This window comes from Schistocerca gregaria, chromosome 2 (genome assembly GCF_023897955.1).
Source record: "Schistocerca gregaria isolate iqSchGreg1 chromosome 2, iqSchGreg1.2, whole genome shotgun sequence".
NCBI lineage: Eukaryota > Metazoa > Arthropoda > Insecta > Orthoptera > Acrididae > Schistocerca > Schistocerca gregaria.
The window spans coordinates 265,609,375-265,630,361 of record NC_064921.1 but is presented as its reverse complement, the minus strand read 5'-3'; the positions used below and the strand labels follow the sequence as shown (position 1 = coordinate 265,630,361).

General features: G+C 40.1%; 1 protein-coding gene across 1 annotated transcript in view; it reads right to left on the bottom strand.

The window, feature by feature from the left end:
- The window catches only part of LOC126336844 (methylcrotonoyl-CoA carboxylase subunit alpha, mitochondrial), a 109,753-nt gene extending 95,125 nt beyond the window's left edge, over window positions 1–14,628 (bottom strand). The window contains exon 1 of the mRNA XM_050000927.1: window positions 14,385–14,628. Within this exon, the coding sequence (XP_049856884.1) occupies window positions 14,385–14,443 (59 nt within the window). The 5' untranslated portion in view covers window positions 14,444–14,628. The remainder of the gene's footprint in view (window positions 1–14,384) is intronic.
- Between the last annotated feature and the right edge of the window lie 6,359 nt (window positions 14,629–20,987).

Below are 20,987 nucleotides of genomic sequence, written 5' to 3'. Positions count from 1 at the left end.
TTCAAAACAAGGTGTTATTTTTCTGAAGATATTACGTGATACATAAACACATCGAAACTGGATAAGAAAAAAATTGAAGTGTGTGAGATCTGATGTTACAGGAGGACACTGCAAATTAAGTGGGCTGATAAGATGATAAATGAGGAGATTCTCTGCAGATTTGGCAAGAAAAGGAATATATGGACACTGACCAGAAGGAGCCAGATGATAAGACCTGTGTTAAGACAGAAAATAACTTCCACAGTACCAGGGGCAACTCTACAGAGCACCAACATGTAGTGCGTATTTGTTTTATTTTTATTTATTAATTTACATAAATAAGTCATGTGGGGGCCACATCACACTAGTCAGAAGATGGGGGGAGTGAGAAAGAGTACACACACACACACCACACACACACACACACACACACACACACACACAGTGGTAAGAATCGGTCACACCACATCATTAGAAATTTGTGTTGTTTTGTACATTTTAACTTTCTACTTTGAACAAGAATAATTTGGAAGTCTAAGGCAGACAACTCTACATTTTACATGCCTCCTTACCGCTAGCATTTGTGGCAGTTCCTTCAGCCAATTTTTATACTTAAACGTAAATTTTTCATTGTCTTACTGACTGCATTAAATAAGATACATTTCCCAGTTACTCCAAAAGTATTACTGTCTTGAAAAAAGTAATAGATTATCAGAATGGAAACACAGGTGTTACACAATATTAACAGATGAACACAAACATTAAAATAGTCACAATTATGACATTCTAAGCAAATAAGTCTTCCACATTTTGAGCAAACACAGTTTACAGCACTGACAAACTATGTTCTTTCTCTAATCAACAACAATTGCGCTCAGATCACCAGACTTTAAACAATTATGTTGTTTATCAGCTTGCTTTACCTGAGAACAATTTATCACCCCCCTCAATTTAACTCCAAAGAACTTCTTACATAGGTCGGAATGAAATTTTGACTCTGCAGGAGAGAGAAAACTGTTACAAAACTTACTAGCAGATTAAAATTGTGTATTGAAGTGGAACTCAAACTCAGAACCTTACCTTCCGCATGCAAGTGCTCTACCAAATGAGCAATCACGACATGACTCATGACCTACTATAATAGTTTCACTTCTAGCAGTGCCTCTCTCCAACTTTCCAAACTTTACAGAAGTTCCCCTGCATACTTTGCAGGACTAGCATGCCTGTCAGAAAGTGTCAAGGTGCAGAGGAATATAGGGACACAGTGATCCACTTAGTATCCTGAAGGCATGTGGCTGACAACACAACCAACCTGCAAACCTCCTCCAGCATTATACCAACACTTAGCAAGACTTCAGTACAGATGCACTGACACAGCAGTGCACCAATCAGACATGCATGTCATCACTATCAGTCATAAATACAATTCGGAGCAAGGATATACAAGCAGGATCAATGGCCTACAGGCTGCAAAGAGTTTAGTGAGAGTTCAGCTAAACTGTATGTCGAGCGGACGGCCTCCTCTGGTGCACCACCAGTCATGCTCCTCGCAGTCTGACGTTTGACACCACATGGGGCTGCCCATGAAATCCAGTGAGCCCTTTACCTAGCTATTACATGTGCTAACTACAGTCCCTCCAGCCAGCGAAAATGCTGCACTGGCACCAGTTAACCACCGATACCATCTCATTGCTGTGAGAAGCACTGCCTTTCAGCAGCACACAAGGCCTTCAGGCATGACCATATCCACTGCACAGGTATGAAGACACTACAGTCCAATGGCAGGCTGTGTCCATCGGACAATTGTGCACATTTCTGTTGCTCCAGTTTGATGTAACAATAATGAGTTTTCCCTAAGTCCAATTACCTTTTTGCGCCTGCCCTCACCTCCGACAGACTCATTTCATCCCTGCCATTCAATCAAACCCACAACATGTGGGCCGTAGAGCAACTCTGCCATCCTGACAACTGGAACGCCTCCCTATCCTCCACAGTGGTTATACTATAACATAACCCCCTACATTTGGTATTAGAAGTGGGTAGGTGGAGGTACTACCAATGTTATCAACAATACTTAAGTAGCAGCCTGTAAGAATCTTAGATGTTCATGGGTGCCATACATCCTATGAGCCTGGTTATGTATCCTTCCCTGTTTTGCTTTTGTGTAAAAATACATCATAGTTAATATGTCAGGAAACACTGCAGGTGTATGTTGGGGAAGTAAAGCCGAATGAAGTCCATAGAGTGCTTGAATCAGGTAAAGAGCTTTTCTCTTCCTGTCTATTTCTCCACCACACTACTTCCACTTCTATTTGTGACTCTTTTGTCTACTTATGTAGGCAAAAGTCAAAATATAGAGCTGACAGTATAAAAAATAGAGCAGTGTTTCAACAAGTATTACAAGGTTGGAATGGTGTCTTATGGTACAATTTTCTGTCTGTTCATCAGGCAACATCTGAGTCAAAACAGCACATTATGGCGCTGAGATAGCACACTGATGCAAGAAGGATCAATGGCTATGGCATCCTCACTATAACACTCCCAGTCCCTCAAAGTTCAACAGGCACGATAGCAAAGAATCTACCAGGGATAAGTGCCAGAACCATGGTAGGGAATTGTGGGCGAAAGATCATGGTGTCATTAGGGGAGAACTTGGCAAGATCCAGGAAAAATGTAATGAGATGGAAGTGTTAGGTGCATAATACGAGTTACAATAATGTGACACAGGTTGGAGCTGAAAGAGCACCTATAGCTAGTTGTGAAATAGAAGTCTAAACGATGGAGCACAGGTTGAAGCTGGTTGTGCATCTGTGACTGATTAACTACATCAGTGATATCACAAGAGCTTATGGAGCATGATATCCTGAACAGTTCTCTCTGTGAAGCTGTATGATTTGGGCAACAGTTCTCCTGGTGTAATGTGATTGTTGTGACTATCATGGATTCTTTTTGAAAATATTTTATGTTTTAGTTCTCCTAGCCAAGTTGTAGCCCTTGCACATTAAGTAGCAGATTTTTAAGATGTGGTGATAAGATACAATCACTAAATCCAATGATGAATAATGAAGGGAATAAGTTCATTATGTTGATAAAGATTGGTACAGATTTAAAGTGATTGTGCTCAAATTCTCTAATATTAGATAGGTCAAACGGGTATGGTTTAGCGATTATGTAATCATACAAAAATTCCTGGAATCCCAAAACCCTATGCCTATGAGTTAACACTGCTGCAGATTGGATGAGTGAATTTCATGGACTGTCAGTGCTTTATAGACTAGCTTCGCCTACAGACTCTGTGGGGTAGCTCAGAAAGTGTTGCATGAAGCAGTGAGTTGTCTATGTAAACAACAGACCTGAGCAAGAACACTGCAGACAAAAGTAACCACTGAAGTAAAAATATACATGTGCACCAGCTATTCTAGGGTTTGTACACAGCAAGTGTACATAGTTTTAGAACCAGAAAGTGACTAGAGCTATGCAAACCATAGAGAGATTTCTTGTTCCTAAATATATGTCAGTTCTAACTAGCCTTCACCAGAGGAGCACCACACTACATTCAGGGACCGAATTTCCCCAAAGGGGCAACAATGCAGTGGTGCTGTCAAAATACCGTTTCGGACTGTGGTGATCCACATCAGTTTCAAAGGTGTAAGGCTCATAACACAGTCAACTTGAAACCCCCACCCCGGCAACATTGTGATGTATGTCAAGACTCTGGTAGCAATGAGTTGACATATCAGGGTCAATCAGCCATGCACGCAACCACCACTAGACTACAAAGCAACTCACTGTGAGGATGCTATAAATACGCATGCTCTATGGCCGATCAGCAGCAAAGTGTTCAATGATGGAGTTCAGCAGACCTGCACGCCGAGTCAGGCAGTCTCCACTGTACTTATAAGAAGACGCCATGGATCAATGGCATGTTGCACCCACTGGATGAGGGTTCAAACTTATATCAGTACCCCCTGATGTAACAGTAAAGAATTTTCTTGAAATCCATTTATCTCAATGTGGCCACCCTCACTTCTAACAGACTCTTATTTACCTCATCATCTGTCAATCCACAACACCCTGTGCTGGAGGCTGGCTATGCCATCATGACAACCTGAAGAACTATTGCCCCACCTATTCATAGCAGTTGTAAGACGATGTAATCATTGCAAAAGGATACAGTGGAGAAATGACATAGCCACAGCCTAGGGCAATGTTTTCAGAATGAATATTTCACTCTGCAGATCTGGCAAAGAATAAGCATATTTCAGTGCTGTTTTACATATCTTATGGCATTTTTTTTTCATTCTTATTGTTAATATTTGCAACTATTTTTTCTGAATAGCTACTTCAACAATGTTTTATCGCATGGATGATATGAAATGCCATCTTATGCAACCAAACATTTTATTGTCTCTACATGTTTTGTATATTCACACTAGGAATCATCAGTTGAATTAATTTTTCTGCCCTTTTCATGTATCCATGTCTCATTAGGTGCATATTTAAATGTGGCCAACCTTTGTCTATATGAAATCTTTTATTTTTGTTTACACAATGGTCACTTCATTCCCCTATGGCAGTATACCTGGTCTGTGAGAGACCATGGAATTTATTCACATATGAAGTTGTGAGGGTTTCTGTGTATGTGTGTGTGGGGGGGGGGGGGGGGGGAGGGGGGGGTGTAGGAATGGACGTGTGCTTTGTCGGTCTCTAGTTCTTGTTCATATATTTGATGGAAGTGGGTATAATTAGTTTTGGAGTCTTTGAAGATCTGCTTGTCTGAACCACAGTACACTCTGAGGATTCTGTGGGAAGCCATGCTCCATGCACTTGATGTGGCCACACTACCGAATGTCGTAGGTTCCTTTCCAATCCTAGTTGTTGCTGAATTTCTCTTTGAGACTGCAACGGAAAAACTTAGTTTCTGCTGCCTAATAAAAATTGTTAGCTGATCCAGTATTTGTTATTGTCTTCAATCCATTTCTCAATATACGTACACAATTTGTTTTACTACTCACCATATAGCGGAGATGTTGAGTTGCAGACAGACACAACAAAAAGACTACTAAACATGAAAGGTTTCGACTGGAAGGCATTTTTCTGAAATAAATAAAGGCAGCTTGATTGGAGGGAGTAAGGCGGAGACTGGGGTGGGAAAGGGGAAGGATAGGAGAGTGTGGGTGGGGGACAGTAAAGTGCTATTTGTGGGAGCTTACAAGGGCGAAATGGAAACAGGATAGGCCAGCTAGGTGCAGTCTGGAGGTAAGACGGGGTGGAAGGAGTGGAGGGGGGAGTGGAAAAGGAGAGAAGTAAAATGACTGTGTCTGCGCTTCTGAAATAGGAGGGTATGAAGTGGGGACAGGGAAGTGGATAGGTGAATGAAGGACAATGACTAAAGAAGGTTGATGCTAGGAGGGTTACAGGAATGGAGAATGTACTGCAGGGAGAGTTCCCACCTGCACAATTCATAAAAGCTGGTGTTGGTACAATGTATCAAGCACAAACTGTGAATCCATCATTAAAATGAAGAATGCTGTGTTCTCAAACTATGTGGTCCATGTATTTCTTGGCCATAATATTTCGGTGGCCATTCATGCGGACAGACAGTTTGTTGGTTGACCTGCACTGTGGTTACAGCTTAGCATGTAAATTGCATGACTGGTTTCACAAGTAGCCCTGCCTCTGGTGGGATAGGTAATGCCAGTGACCTGACTGGAGGATGTGGTGGTAGGAGGATGTATGGGACAGATGTTTCGTATAAGTCTATTGCAGGGATATATATGAGCCATGTGGTACGGGGTTCAGAGCACAGGTTATATAGGGATAGACAAGGATATTGTGGAGGTTCAGTGGGAGAGTGGGAGGCAGAATACCACTGTGGTAGGCGTGGAGAGGATAGTGGTTAGGACATTCCTAATTTCAGCGCAAAAACTGAGGTAGCCAAAACCCTGGCAGAGAGTGTGATTCTGTTGCTCCAGTCCTGGGTGGTACTAAGAATGCTCCTCTGCGACTGGACGGTAGGACTTTTGGATGTGGTGAGTGACTGGAAAGATAATGCATGGGAGATCTGTTTCTGTTCAAACCACCTACAAACCCTGCCACAGTGACCCCATTCCAGAAATCCAGGAGATCTCCAGGCCCCCCTCAAATCTATAGGCCCATCCCAAAACCTCTCCTCAGAGTCAGTCTCTCACCTCATTTCTACCACCAGCTGCACTCTTACCTTCTACATGCTTTCTAAAGTACATAAACCCAACAACCTAGGGTGGCTCATTGTGGCCGATTACTGTACCCCCACTGAAAGAATCTCTGGTCTCATAGACCAAACCCTTCAGCCTATTACCTGCAGCCTATCCTCCTATATAAAAATTACCAACTATTTCCTCCACCGACCCTCCATAGTTCCTGTTCCTTTACTATATGGTGCCCTGCTCATCACTATTAACACCATCTCTCTTTACACTAACATCCCTAATGCCCATAGCCAAACTGCTATTGAACACTACCTTTCACAACACTCAACAGATTCCAAACATACAACCTCCTTCCTGGACACCATGACCAACTACATCCTCATCCACAATTACTACTTCTTTGAAGACATAACCTACAATATAATTCGAGTTATGGCAATGGGCACCCATATGGCACCATTTTGTGCTCACGGGCCATCTGGAGAAATCCTTTCTACATCCCAGAACCCCAAACCCCTCATCTGGTTCAGATTCACTGATGACATCTTTGTGATCTGGATCAATGGTGTGGACACCCTATCCACATTCCTCCAGAACCTCAGCACCTTTTCTCCCATTCACTTCATCTGGTCCTCCTCAACTCAACAAGGGACCTTCCTCTATGTTGACCTTCACCTCAAAGATGGCTACATCAGTACCTCTATCCATATCAAATCTCCCAACCACCAGCTGCCACCCATTCCATACCAAGAAATCCCATCCACACAGCCTAGCTGTCCATTGTCATCACATCTGCAGTGATGAGAAGTCTCTCTTGAAATATACCAAGGATCTCACTGAAGCCTTCAAAGATCATGATTAGCCTCCCAGTGTTGTACAGAAACAGATCTATCATGTCTTATCTCTCCTAGCACTTCCAGAAGTCCTGCCGTCCAGCCACAGAGGAGCATTCCCCTCATGACTCACACTCACACAGGACTGGAGCAACTGAATCACATTCTCTTCCAGGGTTCGGACTATCTCTCGTTGTGCCCTGAAATGAGAATGCCCTAGCCACTATCCTCCTCCCTCCTCCCACAGAGGTCTTCTGCCACCCACTGAATCTACATAAGATCTTCATCCCCACACAACCCCTGCTAAGCCCCTTGCCTCAAGGCTTATAGCTTTGTAATAGACCCAGGTGCAAGACCTGTTCCCTACATCCTCCTATCACTAAATACTCCACCCTGGTCGCAGGCATTACCTATCCTATCAAAGACCTACGAAACCAGTCACGTAATCTGCAAGCTAAGCTGCAACCACTGTGCTTTATGTAGTTATGACAACCAATAAACTGACTGTCCACATAAATGGTCACCAACAAACTATGGCCAAGAAACAGCTGGACCACCCAGTTGCTGAGCATGCTGCCCAACTTAATGTTCTTCAGTTTAATAACTGCTTCCATCCTACCAACATCAGTTTTTTCTCAGCTATGCAGCTAGAAGCTCTACCTGCAATATATCCTATGTTCTCGTGACCTTCCTGACCTCAGCCTTTGTTAGTCATTGTCCTTCACCCACCTATCCCCTTCCCTGTCCCCACTCCATTTCCCCTCCCCTCCAGACTGCGCCTAGCTGCCTTTCCTCTCTCCATCTCATCCCTGTATGCTCCCAAAAACAACACTTTACTGACCCCCCCCCCTCCCCCCCCCCCCCCCCGCAACCCGTACCCTTCTCTTCCCCTTCCCAGTCTCCTCCTTACTCCCTCCAACCAGGTTGCTTCTCCAGTTGCTTGCAGCCTGGCCTCAATAGTCAGACACAGTGGTTACGAGTGTGTACGCTGTGTGTGTGTGTGTGTGTGTGTGTTTCCAGAAAAATGCCTTCCAAGCAAAAGCTTACATGTTTAGTAGTCTTTTTGTTGTGCCTGCCTGCGACTCAGCATCTCCACTATAAGGTGAGTGGCAATTTTTCCTTTTCATTATATTATCATTACTGAAAGCAATGGAAGCATTTCATTTCAAAGTACCTACTGTACTACATGGTAGACTTTAGACTTTTTATATTCTTTTGCTGATCTCTTGGTGTATAACACTACCTGAAGAGGCAATGTCATCAAAGTACAGGAAGTTGCCCACAGTCTCAATCTCTCTCTCACTCGCTCCAATTCCAATAATTAGATAAAGAGTTGAAGAACTTCAATTAGAAGCATACTGTCAATCCCTGTTTAGAAATTCTTCTATGGAAAAGGAGTAATTGACAAATATGTATCGTTTCAGTTTGTTAAGTTAATTTTGGTATCTATCATATTCCTGTACCACACTAAGGCTCTGAGACTGATAGCCTAAATCATTTTTTCTTTGGTATTATAGTTAGGAATGTTGCTATTTATTTCGAATTGCGAATGAGTGTGGGCTCCTATTTTCATAATGAAGTAAATGTAGTATGAAGCTGTTCTCAGTACGATTAACTCACATAATATCCTATTACAGGATTATGCATATCAAACACTTTCTTCCAAAATGAAGACTTACATTAGAATATGATGCCATATTAGATTAGCGGGTGAAAATAATAAAAGTCAAGTTTTTGATATTTTGCATCTCTTAATCTATTATTACCTGTAGTCTTCCAGTTATTGTTCTTGTCAATATAAACATCTACGAATTTAGAATATTCTGCTTCATTTACTAATTTTCCTTTACGCATTAATTCGAATGGTGTTGCCAGGACTTGAGCAGAACAAAATTGTGTGTCCTGTGTTTTAAATAAGTACAGCCAGGATTAGTTTGCAGCCAACCAGTTAATAATTTTCTAGAAACCTTTATTTGTATTTTCCAGTGTTACAATTTTGTCATTATAAAATCATTATTGGCAAAGAGAATTACTTTAGCTGCTTGGCTATACAATGACAGATCTTCCACATATAACAAGAATAAGAGACTAAGTATCTTATTTTCAGATAAGTGTGAAACACAATAAAAACAGTCAACTTTGACCAGTGGTGCTATCAAGCAGTGTGGCAACAATGATGTGTCACACATTCATGCGAATTTTAGCTATCCAAGTACCAGGGACCTCAAAGAAATATGGTGGTTTTGTATACAGGTGTTCCCATTATTTACACCCACAAATCTATTTTGAACTCCACCATACTGGATTATGGTGGTAGTTTTCACAGAGGACGCTAACGTAATTAATGTGCTACATATACAAGATTGATGAGTCACATTTGTTTAAAACACGCCAAACTGTCGCCTTAAAAAAAAAGCATAGCTTAATCCCAATTATTAAAAGATGAACTGGAAAATCAGTTAATGAATTGGTGACAATAATCCGCCTAGCAATTATAGGCCAGTTTCTCTTTTACCACTTTTATCCAAGGTCATTGAGAGACTAATGAGTATTCAAATAATCAATTTTCTAGATTCTCATCAATTACTTTCAAATAGCCAATTTGGGTTTAGGAAAAATTTATCAACATGTCATGCTGTTATGAGCTATATATGTAACTGTCTTGAAGCAAAAGAAGAAAAATTTATTGTAAGTACAAAGTTTTTTGATTCATCAAAAGCGTTTGACACTGTGTGCCACAAAACTCTGCTGATGAAATAAAAAACTGTAGGTTTCTCAGTCTCTGCTGTTAAAATTATTCAGTCATACTTATCTAATAGATCTCAAACTGTTTACTTCAATAACCAATATTCTAGTTTCTTACCCGTTAACCATGGTATTCCTCAAGGGTCAATCTTGGGCCCTCTCTTGTTCGTATTATATATGAATGGCCTACCTAGAATGTAATAGATGATACTGCAAAATGTTACTTGTATGCAGATGATATCAGTTTAAGTGTTACAGTGCCTAAGAACAATAACATAAGTAACTCTAGCTCTCATTTGACGTATGCGACAATCTTGTGGGGAAATAATTGCTACTCAAAATGCTTATTTACAGCCCAGAAAAAAGCTGTCAGACTGATATGTAAAGTACCATCTAGAACTCACTGAAGCGAATTATTTTTTAAACTTAGTATAATGACCTTGCCATGTATATACATATTTCAATGTCTCTTATAAATTAAAAAGAACTTGTCTAGTTTTGATCTGAACTCTGATGTACATAGTTATAACACACAACACTGTAATGATGTAAGAAAAGACTACTGCTCACATACCAAAACTCTAAACAGCTTCAAACACACATCTGTAAAGCTATTTAATAAACTACCAGAGTCAGTTAAGAGTCTGGAGCTGAAAAAATTTAAGATATTTGTAAGAACTTTATTTATTCAAAATTGTTTTTATACATTGGAAGATTTCTGTGAGCATAATTACTAACATAGATTAATTATTTGTGTATTTATTGTCATTGTTGTTTGTACATTTATTGACGTTGCTTATACAGGCTTCACATCGTTGTAAATGTCTCGTTTTTGGGCAGTAAAAATCAATCAATCAATCAATTTGAGTATTCAGTCACTGTGGTACACCCGAGGTAATTATTTGTTATCTAGACTCCTTGGTTCAAGTCTAAATAGTCCCATACTCGGTGAATGAGCTTCAGGAAGCAGACGCAGGAATCCTGCATTGCTGTTAATAGTAATGTCCTAGTGAAGTTGGTTTACCATTGCCTTCTTCTTCTCTGTTATGAATTGTCAAGTGTGTATCTGTGTCACGTGGATGATTGTGATGTATGGGTTTATGTTGGAAGGAAGGAAGGTAGAGGGTGAAACTTGGTGCTGGCACAAATCTACTCCTCTAAAATAACACCAAAAGAACTACAAAGCTTAATTTACCCATCCACTGGCCTCATTACAAACAAAAATGTCACACACCCTCACTTCACAATACAATGTGGAGAAATTTGGAATTTAATCCAGGGCATTGGCACAAAGACTGGAGATCAGGAACTTTCCGTCATCATCTCTTCTTCCCCAACCAGCCAAATACTGGTAGTGAAAATTTTTATAGCTGAGTCGTGCATCACTGCACAAGAGTGCATCAGCGACCTCCACTAAGGAGGTGAGTCAAACGTATTTGTTACCTGATTTGTTAGAAGTAATGAATGATATGTGTGGAACAGTCACAATGCACCCATATGTAGTGTCAGAGAGAACGTGGGAATAAAATTGTGCAGTGTCTTCCTTAAGTGTGCTAGAAGTTACAAGACTTCATTTGGAAAGGAACATAAATAGTCCTTGTGATGCTCTGACAATACAATAATGTACAGTTTCTTTGTTGGTGTTGATGTGGCAGTCGTTAGTTGGCCGTGTTGCAACAAAATGTTTTGTTAATAAATCAGGAGTAAAAGAGACCCCACACTGAATAGTAGAAGCATTGAGTCATTGACAGACATATAAAAAAAACGAGCGGAAACTTACTTGCTTTCAGACAAAACCTTTAACGAGCTAGGGTTATAACATAAATGGCTAACATATTTTGTTAACAAATAAAAGTTCTGAAACTGAATATTACTATTAACTGGGATGGCATAAGTCAACATCCAATTTCCTAAAAAAATGTGGAACCTTGTGACTAATTACAGGGGAAACCTCATTTCTGCATGAGTGACAAAGGGCAGTGATAATTTCAAAAGCTACAACAATCTTAATGGTAGCCGATGACATCATCAGAGGATTAGTAATGTAAATCAGCTTCATCTTCAGATGTCGTGGTTGATGAATTTACAAACAGTGAGTGGCAATACAGTGCTTACAACATATTGTGCCCACAATTATTCATCACTGTTAGTGTGGTGTTTTTTAGCCAGAAGATTTGTGTAGGTAAGTAATGAGTGCAGATTAAACAGCAGAAAATGTTGTGGTTGAGGTGATGGAAAAGTAGTAGTTAACACAAGCTCCATAAAAAGGAAATAAATGCTGTTAAAGTTGCCTTGAACTCTGAAGTGTGTGAACCTGTCCAAGACACCATGGAAATGATGTACAAGGTCCTGTCAGATTTACTAATGGAACATATTTCCAAAGTAAGAGGAATGGTAGAGCTATACCCACAAAATTCACTATTACAACTGCAATATGTGTGCAAAGACCTACTAAATGAAATGTGGCCGTGTTCAACAGAACAAGGAACTCACTATGTTGACAACAAAAAGTCCACCTACAAGTTACATCAGTGCACAACACTTTCAGCAACTGAACCCATTAAGTAACACTCAGTCTGCAGCATTCATGGAGTTTTTTGTAGTGCCTTCCAGAGTTCATAGAGTGAAAGAAATGAGAATTGACTTCTTTGAAGAATATCAACAGGAATGAGTGAACAAATGAAGTATGAGATCTGCACAACAGTTACTAACGATTTAATGTGGCTTTCTTGCAGCAGAATTTGCCAGAAACAAACCAATGGGCAGTGAAGTCAATGTTACAGCATCCAGCACTGTACTCACATTAATTTGCATTTTAATGCAAATTCAGTAAAATAAACCTACTGGTACATATGCAAAAATCATTTCAACAGCATCTGGACTATGAGGTCACAGCAATTTATATGATAAGCACTATAGTAATCACATGAAGTTAACCAAAGATTGTACTCGAACAATAAAAAATGACAGCCACCGCCAACAAAGTGTTTCCTTTGAAAAACCTCACAAGCTACAAGGCTTCATTGAAAAATGAATGTAAACTCTTAAGTTAATAAATTGACAGCAGAAGTAGAGATAGGTATGGTACACTACATCCACACATAGTTGTAACATCACTAATTCGGTCATTGAAGAGATGGCTTGAGAATTTTTGATGAGACTGTAACAAGAGAACCTGCCTAACACCTGGATGGAAGAAGAAGTGAGTGTTTCTCAATGTGGCAATCTTGAGTTTTTGCTTGCTGAGCAGAGTTGCCACTACACTTTTCACATGAAATGCCAGAATCTTGATCTAATTTCCAACCATCAACTAATGTGAAGTTTTCCAATCACCATAGGGACCTCACAATTTTTTTACATACCTAACCTTCTCAGTTAACTTTTTCAACCTGATGGTCACACATTAAGCAACAACTTTTTGTGATGAGTTTCTTCTGATCTTTTAAGTGTTCCACTCATCATTCAACTTCAACTAACTGGCTGCCTGTCAATTTTTGTTCATTATTTCCATACTAGAACTTCTATCATTGTATAGAAGATGAGTGTTGATAAACTGTTGGAACATTGATACACTGTGTTACTCTTTTGGGGTGTTTTAGGAAAATATGGGTTACTATTATGATTACAACACTAACCTAGATTCTCTTGACCACAAAACCATCACTTAGTTTAGTGTATAACCCAATCACAATTACAGTGAGAATTATGAAGCATTGCTGTATATAATTCAAAATGCATCAATACCAAAACTTTGGTCTGTGACTATAAAATTTAAAACTTCTTACTGAAGACAAGTTAGGTTCACTGAGGTGTGGCTTTTCAATGCAATATTTATGAATGACTCTCTCAACTCCTACTCTGTCTTGTTTATTCAAGCATCAATCAGAAACTCATCTCTCTATTTAGGGATTGTTTTTCACCATTTTCACCACTTATGATTGTATCGTTGTCTGCATGGATATCTACTATAGTTAACCTGCATCCTTGATATATAACCACTGAGAGAGGCAAAAGTTGAATACTTCAGTACACCCATTAACAATACTGATATGAGCACATTAGAAAATAATCTTTGCTTTCAATAGCTGGATAGAAATGTGTTCAATATTTAAATTTGAAAGCTGTAATAGCCTGGTTCGGGAGAAGGTTTCTGATGCGACGAATATAGAATAGCATTTTTTTTTTTTTTTTTTTGTTAAGTTCTATGGGTCCAAACTGCTAAGGTCATCGGTCTCTAAATAGCAATAATTGATTTCAAAATTTTTACAGTTAGTAAGATGCAACTACTTTCCTCGTGTTCACTGCCTACAAAGACACACTGTAAATACTGCATAAAGTATTTTTTGTAGCAGTAATCACTCTCTCTCTCTCTGTTCCAGCAGGCTATGTTTGTAATTTACAAGCAACAACAACAACAAGTATAACTGCTTCGTACAGGAGACGCCATAGGAGCAACTGTTGTATTAAACACATACGTATACCGGTCTACTTTTTTTATGTGAAATCTATAGTTAGAGTTTTTATTCCAGCAAAAAAAACAATACCAGGGGAGCCTGTCGGGATCAAATCATAAAAACTGATCTTTCCATATATGAACGATTGCATTTTAACAAACAATCCGGCTGTCAAAACTTACTTTTTGATATGAGCTTTTCCGAATAATAAGCACGCTAACGAAACGTTAATTTTATACATTTTGAAGTTCTTGATTAAGATCTCACTGGCAAATCACTACTCCACATCACGCACAATCATTCAAGGTCACTCACACAGAAGTCAACATTCCACCAACTTGTAAACATCACCACGTGTTACAGTCGTAATGCAAAAATGTAATGTGCAAAGATTGTATCGACGGCGCAATGCCGCATCTCCGCTGAAGGAACGGGGCAAAGTTCCAGGACTGACAGAAATAGAAATCAGTAAGAGTCTGGTTTCTTACATTCGCACGCACACACACCGAGCGAGGTTGCACAGGACTCGCATTCGGTTCAAACCCGCATCCGGCCATCCAGATTTAGGTTTTCCGTGAATACCCTAAATCACTCTAGGCAAATGCCGGATGGTAACTTTGAAAGGACACGGGATATACTCCCCTCTCCCTGATACAATCTGCGCTTGTGTTCCGTCGCTAATGACCTCGATGCCGACGGGACTTTAAATCCAATCTTCCTTTCTGAATATACACAACTACAAATTGTATGTACGTTGTGCAACCATTCTTGTAACATTACCACACCTATTTGAATACTAAATTATGGTACCCCCCCCCCCCCCCCGCCCCCTATTACACAATGTCACTATTAACAACAGAGCAAACGTATAATAAGATATACCAGTAAGTGAACATCTGTTTTCGTTGTTATGAAATTACAAATGCAAAATGTCGCGTCTCCTTGCCATTGAGGAGTTCAGGTCTCCACTTGCTATTTCTTTAGTACTCTTTTAGCAGGTAGCTCTCTTTAGTCATTTCTTGTATTGTTCGTGAGCCGATTTATTTCTTCATGTGCTGTTGTAAAGTCTGTAGCAGATCTGACATTTCGTGCTGCCTTGACCAATCTGTCAGAATTGCCCCCTTGGCATTGTAACGTTCAACACGACGCGTAGTTCATGTTTAGGAAGCTATAAAGCACATGGACTGTTAGCAGCTTCCAACTTTGTTTAGATTACGTTGATCCACATCGCAGAGGTCAACTCCAACAAGAGTCATTGTCAGTTTTACCATGACTTTGAAGGATAGTGGATGTGCAGTCTGGGTTGGCTACTGAATAAAATCTGGGAAGCGATATCCGTTTTTTTTTTTTTTTTGTTTTTTTTTCTCTTGATACTTTGAAGGAAGATTGAGTTTTAAAGTGCAGTCAGTGACATGCTCATTGGAGGCAGCTGATGTCTGACAAAGCGTCAAATATAGTCGGAAGTTTATGTGACACCAAAGTAATTCACTATGAATATCCATTGGATAGGCTGCCTAGGATGCAGATTGCCCAATTGATGATTTCTGTCTACTCTTGCTTCAGTTAAAGAAAAAGTCTTGTATGCTGCACTCGAGTGTCTGTCTGCTCATAATGGTAATGGAAGCAAGACAGATTAGATTTTAAATCTCATCATTGATACTTCACACAGAGGGGGGGGGGGGGGGGGGTGTATGACATCATCTGCATTACAGAGCCGTCTGTTCTCTGGCGTTTTCATTGGACAGTCGAATGTGGAATAAGAATTCTGTAGAAGGTCATGAACCGAGCATGTAATGTACAAGCTACAATGCAGCATTTGTTTACACGTTGCACTGTGCAAGTGTACGCTGTCACTTCATGCATGATGAAAGTGTGGTAGGTATGCTTGGATGAGGCATATGTGTGGCACAGATATACCACACACTGTTGTTTGTTGTTGTCTTCAGTCCTGAGACTGGTTTGATGCAGCTCTCCATGCTACTCTATCCTGTGCAAGCTGCTTCATCTCCCAGTACCTACTGCAACCTACATCCTTCTGAATCTGCTTGGTGTACTCATCTCTCGGTCTCCCTCTACGATTTTTACCCTCCACACTGCCCTCCAATGCTAAATTTGTGATCCCTTGATGCCTCAAAACATGTCCTACCAACCGATCCCTTCTTCTAGTCAAGTTGTGCCACAAACTTCTCTTCTCCCCAATCCTATTCAATACCTCCTCATTAGTTACGTGATCTATCCACCTTATCTTCAGTATTCTTCTGTAGCACCACATTTCGAAAGCTTCTATTCTCTTCCTGTCCAAACTAGTTATCGTCCATGTTTCACTTCCATACATGGCTACACTCCAAACAAATATTTTCAAAAACGACTTCCTGATACATAAATCTATATTCGATGTTAACAAATTTCTCTTCTTCAGAAACGCTTTCCTTGCCATTGCCAGTCTACATTTTATATCCTCTCTACTTCGACCATCATCAGTTATTTTACTTCCTAAATAGTAAAACTCCTTTACTACTTTAAGTGTCCCATTTCCTAATCTAATTCCCTCAGCATCACCCGATTTAATTTGACTGCATTCCATTATCCTCGTTTTGCTTTTGTTGATGTTCATCTTATATCCTCCTTTCAAGACACTGTCCATTCCGTTCAACTGCTCTTCCAAGTCCTTTGCCGTGTCTGACAGAATTACAATGTCATCGGCGAACCGCAAAGTTTTTACTTCGTCTCCATGAATTTTAATACCTACTCCAAATTTTTCTTTTGTTTCCTTTACTGCTTGCTCAATATACAGATTGAATAACATCGGAGAGAGGCTACAACCCTGTCTCACTCCTTTCCCAACCACTGCTTCCCTTTCATGCCCCTCGACTCTTATGACTGCCATCTGGTTTCTGTACAAATTGTAAATAGCCTTTCGCTCTCTGTATTTTACCCCTGCCACCTTTAGAATTTGAAAAAGAGTATTCCAGTCGACATTGTCAAAAGCTTTCTCTAAGTCTACAAATGCTAGAAACGTAGGTTTGCCTTTTCTTAATCTTTCTTCTAAGATAAGTCGTAAGGTCAGTATTGCCTCACGTGTTCCAACATTTCGACGGAATCCAAACTGATCCTCCCCGAGGTCCGCATCTACCAGTTTTTCCATTCGTCTGTAAAGAATTCGCGTTAGTATTTTGCAGCTGTGACTTATTAAACTGATAGTTCGGTAATTTTCACATCTGTCAGCACCTGCTATCTTTGGGATTGGAATTATTATATTCTTCTTGAAGTCTGAGGGTATTTCGCCTGTCTCATACATCTTGCTCACCAGCTGGTAGAGTTTTGTCATGACTGGCTCTCCCAAGGCCGTCAGTAGTTCTAATGGAATGTTGTCTACTCCGGGGGCCTTGTTTCGACTCAGGTCTTTCAGTGCTCTGTCAAACTCTTCACGCAGTATCGTATCTCCCATTTCGTCTTCATCTACATCCTCTTCCATTTCCATAATATTATCCTCAAGTACATCGCCCTTGTATAAACCTTCTATATACTCCTTCCACCTTTCTGCCTTCCCTTCTTTGCTTAGAACTGGGTTGCCATCTGAGCTCTTGATATTCATACACGTGGTTCTCTTCTCTCCAAAGGTCTCTTTAATTTTCCTGTAGGCAGTATCTATCTTACCCCTAGTGAGATAAGATTCTACATCCTTACATTTGTCCTCTAGCCATCCCTGCTTAGCCATTTTGCACTTCCTGTCGATCTCATTTTTGAGACGTTTGTATTCCTTTTTGCCTGCTTCATTTACTGCATTTTTATATTTTCTCCTTTCATCAATTAAATTCAATATTTCTTCTGTTACCCAAGGATTTCTAGCAGCCCTCGTCTTTGTACCTACTTTATCCTCTGCTGCCTTCACTACTTCATCCCTCAGAGCTACCCATTCTTCTTCTACTGTATTTCTTTCCCCTATTCCTGTCAATTGTTCCCTTATGCTCTCCCTGAAACTCTGTACAACCTCTGGTTCTTTCAGTTTATCCAGGTCCCATCTCCTTAATTTCCCACATTTTTGCAGTTTCTTCAGTTTTAATCTACAGGTCATAACCAATAGATTGTGGTCAGAGTCCACATCTGCCCCTGGAAATGCCTTACAACTTAAAACCTGGTTCCTAAATCTCTGTCTTACCATTATATAATCTATCTGATACCTTTTAGTATCTCCAGGGTTCTTCCACGTATACAACCTTCTTTCATGATTCTTAAACCAAGTGTTACCTATGATTAAGTTGTGCTCTGTGCAAAATTCTACTAGGCGGCTACCTCTTTCATTTCTTAGCCCCAATCCATATTCACCTACTATGTTTCCTTCTCTCCCTTTTCCTACACTCGAATTCCAGTCACCCATTACTATTAAATTTTCGTCTCCCTTCACTATCTGAATAATTTCTTTTATTTCATCGTACATTTCTTCAATTTCTTCGTCATCTGCAGAGCTAGTTGGCATATAAACTTGTACTACTGTAGTAGGTGTGGGCTTCGTATCTATCTTGGCCACAATAATGCGTTCACTATGCTGTTTGTAGTAGCTTACCCGCATTCCTATTTTCCTATTCATTATTAAACCTACTCCTGCACTACCCCTATTTGATTTTGTGTTTATAAACCTGTAGTCACCTGACCAGAAGTCTTGTTCCTCCTGCCACCGAACTTCACTAATTCCCACTATATCTAACTTTAACCTATCCATTTCCCTTTTTAAATTTTCTATCCTACCTGCCCGATTAAGGGATCTGACATTCCACGCTCCGATCCGTAGAACGCCAGTTTTCTTTCTCCTGATAACGACATCCTCCTGAGTAGTCCCCGCCCGGAGATCCGAATGGGGGACTATTTTACCTCCGGAATATTTTACCCAAGAGGACGCCATCATCATTTAATCATACAGTAAAGCTGCATGTCCTCGGGAAAAATTACGGCTGTAGTTTCCCCTTGCTTTCAGCCGTTCGCAGTACCAGCACAGCAAGGCCGTTTTGGTTAATGTTGCAAGGCCAGATCAGTCAATCATCCAGACTGTTGCCCCTGCAACTACTGAAAAGGCTGCTGCCCCTCATCAGGAACCACACACTAGCAGCTATTAATTTCTAGGTACTTTATCACAGCCTGAGTACAAGCTGTTATGACCCCAAAGTATATTAAACGTTCCAAGACACACGTATCTCTTCCGCTACAGGTACAGTAACTGTGAAAGCTAGTACTTAATGGCGTAAACTCATCAGAATGCTGCCAACCACGTGGGATAGTTCAGTACTTAAGACTCATGATTGCCAGCCTTAGTGGCCGAGCGGTTCTAGGCGCTACAGTCTCGAACCGCGAGACCCCTGCGATCGCAGGTTGGAATCCTGCCTCGAGCATGGATGTGTGTGTTGTCCCTAGGTTAGTTAGGTTTAAGTAGTTCTAAGTTCTGGGGGACTGATGACCTCAGAAGTTGAGTCCCATAGTGCTCAGAGCCATTTGAACCATTTTTGACTCATGGTTACTAGGAGCAGGTTTTAAATTCCAATGAAGTTATATATAATTAGGTATGTTGTGGTTTCCCTAAAGTATTCCAGGTATTTACTGGAATGATTTCATCAATACGGTGAAGGACCTTTACCTCCCCCATTCTTGACTATCAAAGCAAATGTTTTATTTATTAACCTGATGCTGACAAGACTCTAAATTCCAACCTTCTTTTCTGAATTGGAATCTAAAATATTTGTTGTGGATTACATCATCTAAGATGTCCTTCTACACTGGTGAATGGCACATATACTCTTCAATAGCTTTCTAAACCTTGAGAATAGTCTTGATGGTGTTATTTTAATGGAATATGATTCACTACCGTCGGTGTCTGCAGAAATTTACCTGGAGGAGGGGAGCAAGACTCTTACATAGTCTTTTTTTTATATAAAAATAAGTTCATCACTTTCGAGATGCGTCATGGAATGAGAACTAAATTATATACCTCATAAAAAAACTTACTACATCCTAGAGAATTGACGATGATCCAGTTCAATATCGGCAAATTTTTATAAAAGCTCAATATTTAGGGTGGACTTCAGTATGAAATACTTTTCATAGTTTCCACAATGAAACTCAGTCCCGAAATTTGGCAGAAAATCCGAAGAGATTCTCGTTGTATGTATAGTACATCGTCAGCAAGACACTGTCATTGCAGTCACTGCACTATAGTGATGGTAATGTTCCTGATGACAGTGCCACAAATGCGATTTTCTGAAATTCCTTCACCAAAGAAGATAAAGTAAATATTCCAGAATTCGAGTCAAGAACAGCTGACAAAATGAATAACTTCGAAGGAGATATCCTCAAACAAGCGAAGTAACTCAGTCACTTAATAAAGGCAAGTTTTCCGGTCCAAACTGTATATATGTTTGTTTCCTTTTCGAGAGTGCTGATATAACAGTTCCATATTTAGCAATAATATATACCCACTCGCTCAATGAAAGATCCGTACCTAAAGACTGGAAACTTGTACTGATCACACCAATACACAAGATTAGAAATTATAGACCCATATCACTGACGTCGATTTACAATAGGATTTTGAAACATATAATCTGTTTAGTCGCTATGAATTACCTGGAAGAAAGTGATCTGTTGATATACAAACAGCATGGGTCCGAAAATATCGATCATTTGCAATACAATTAGAGCGCTATTTTCATGAAGTAATGAGTGCTGTTGGTAGAGGATGTCCAATTGATTCCATATATTTAGATTTCCAGAAGGTTTTTCGTGCTGTTCCTCAAAAG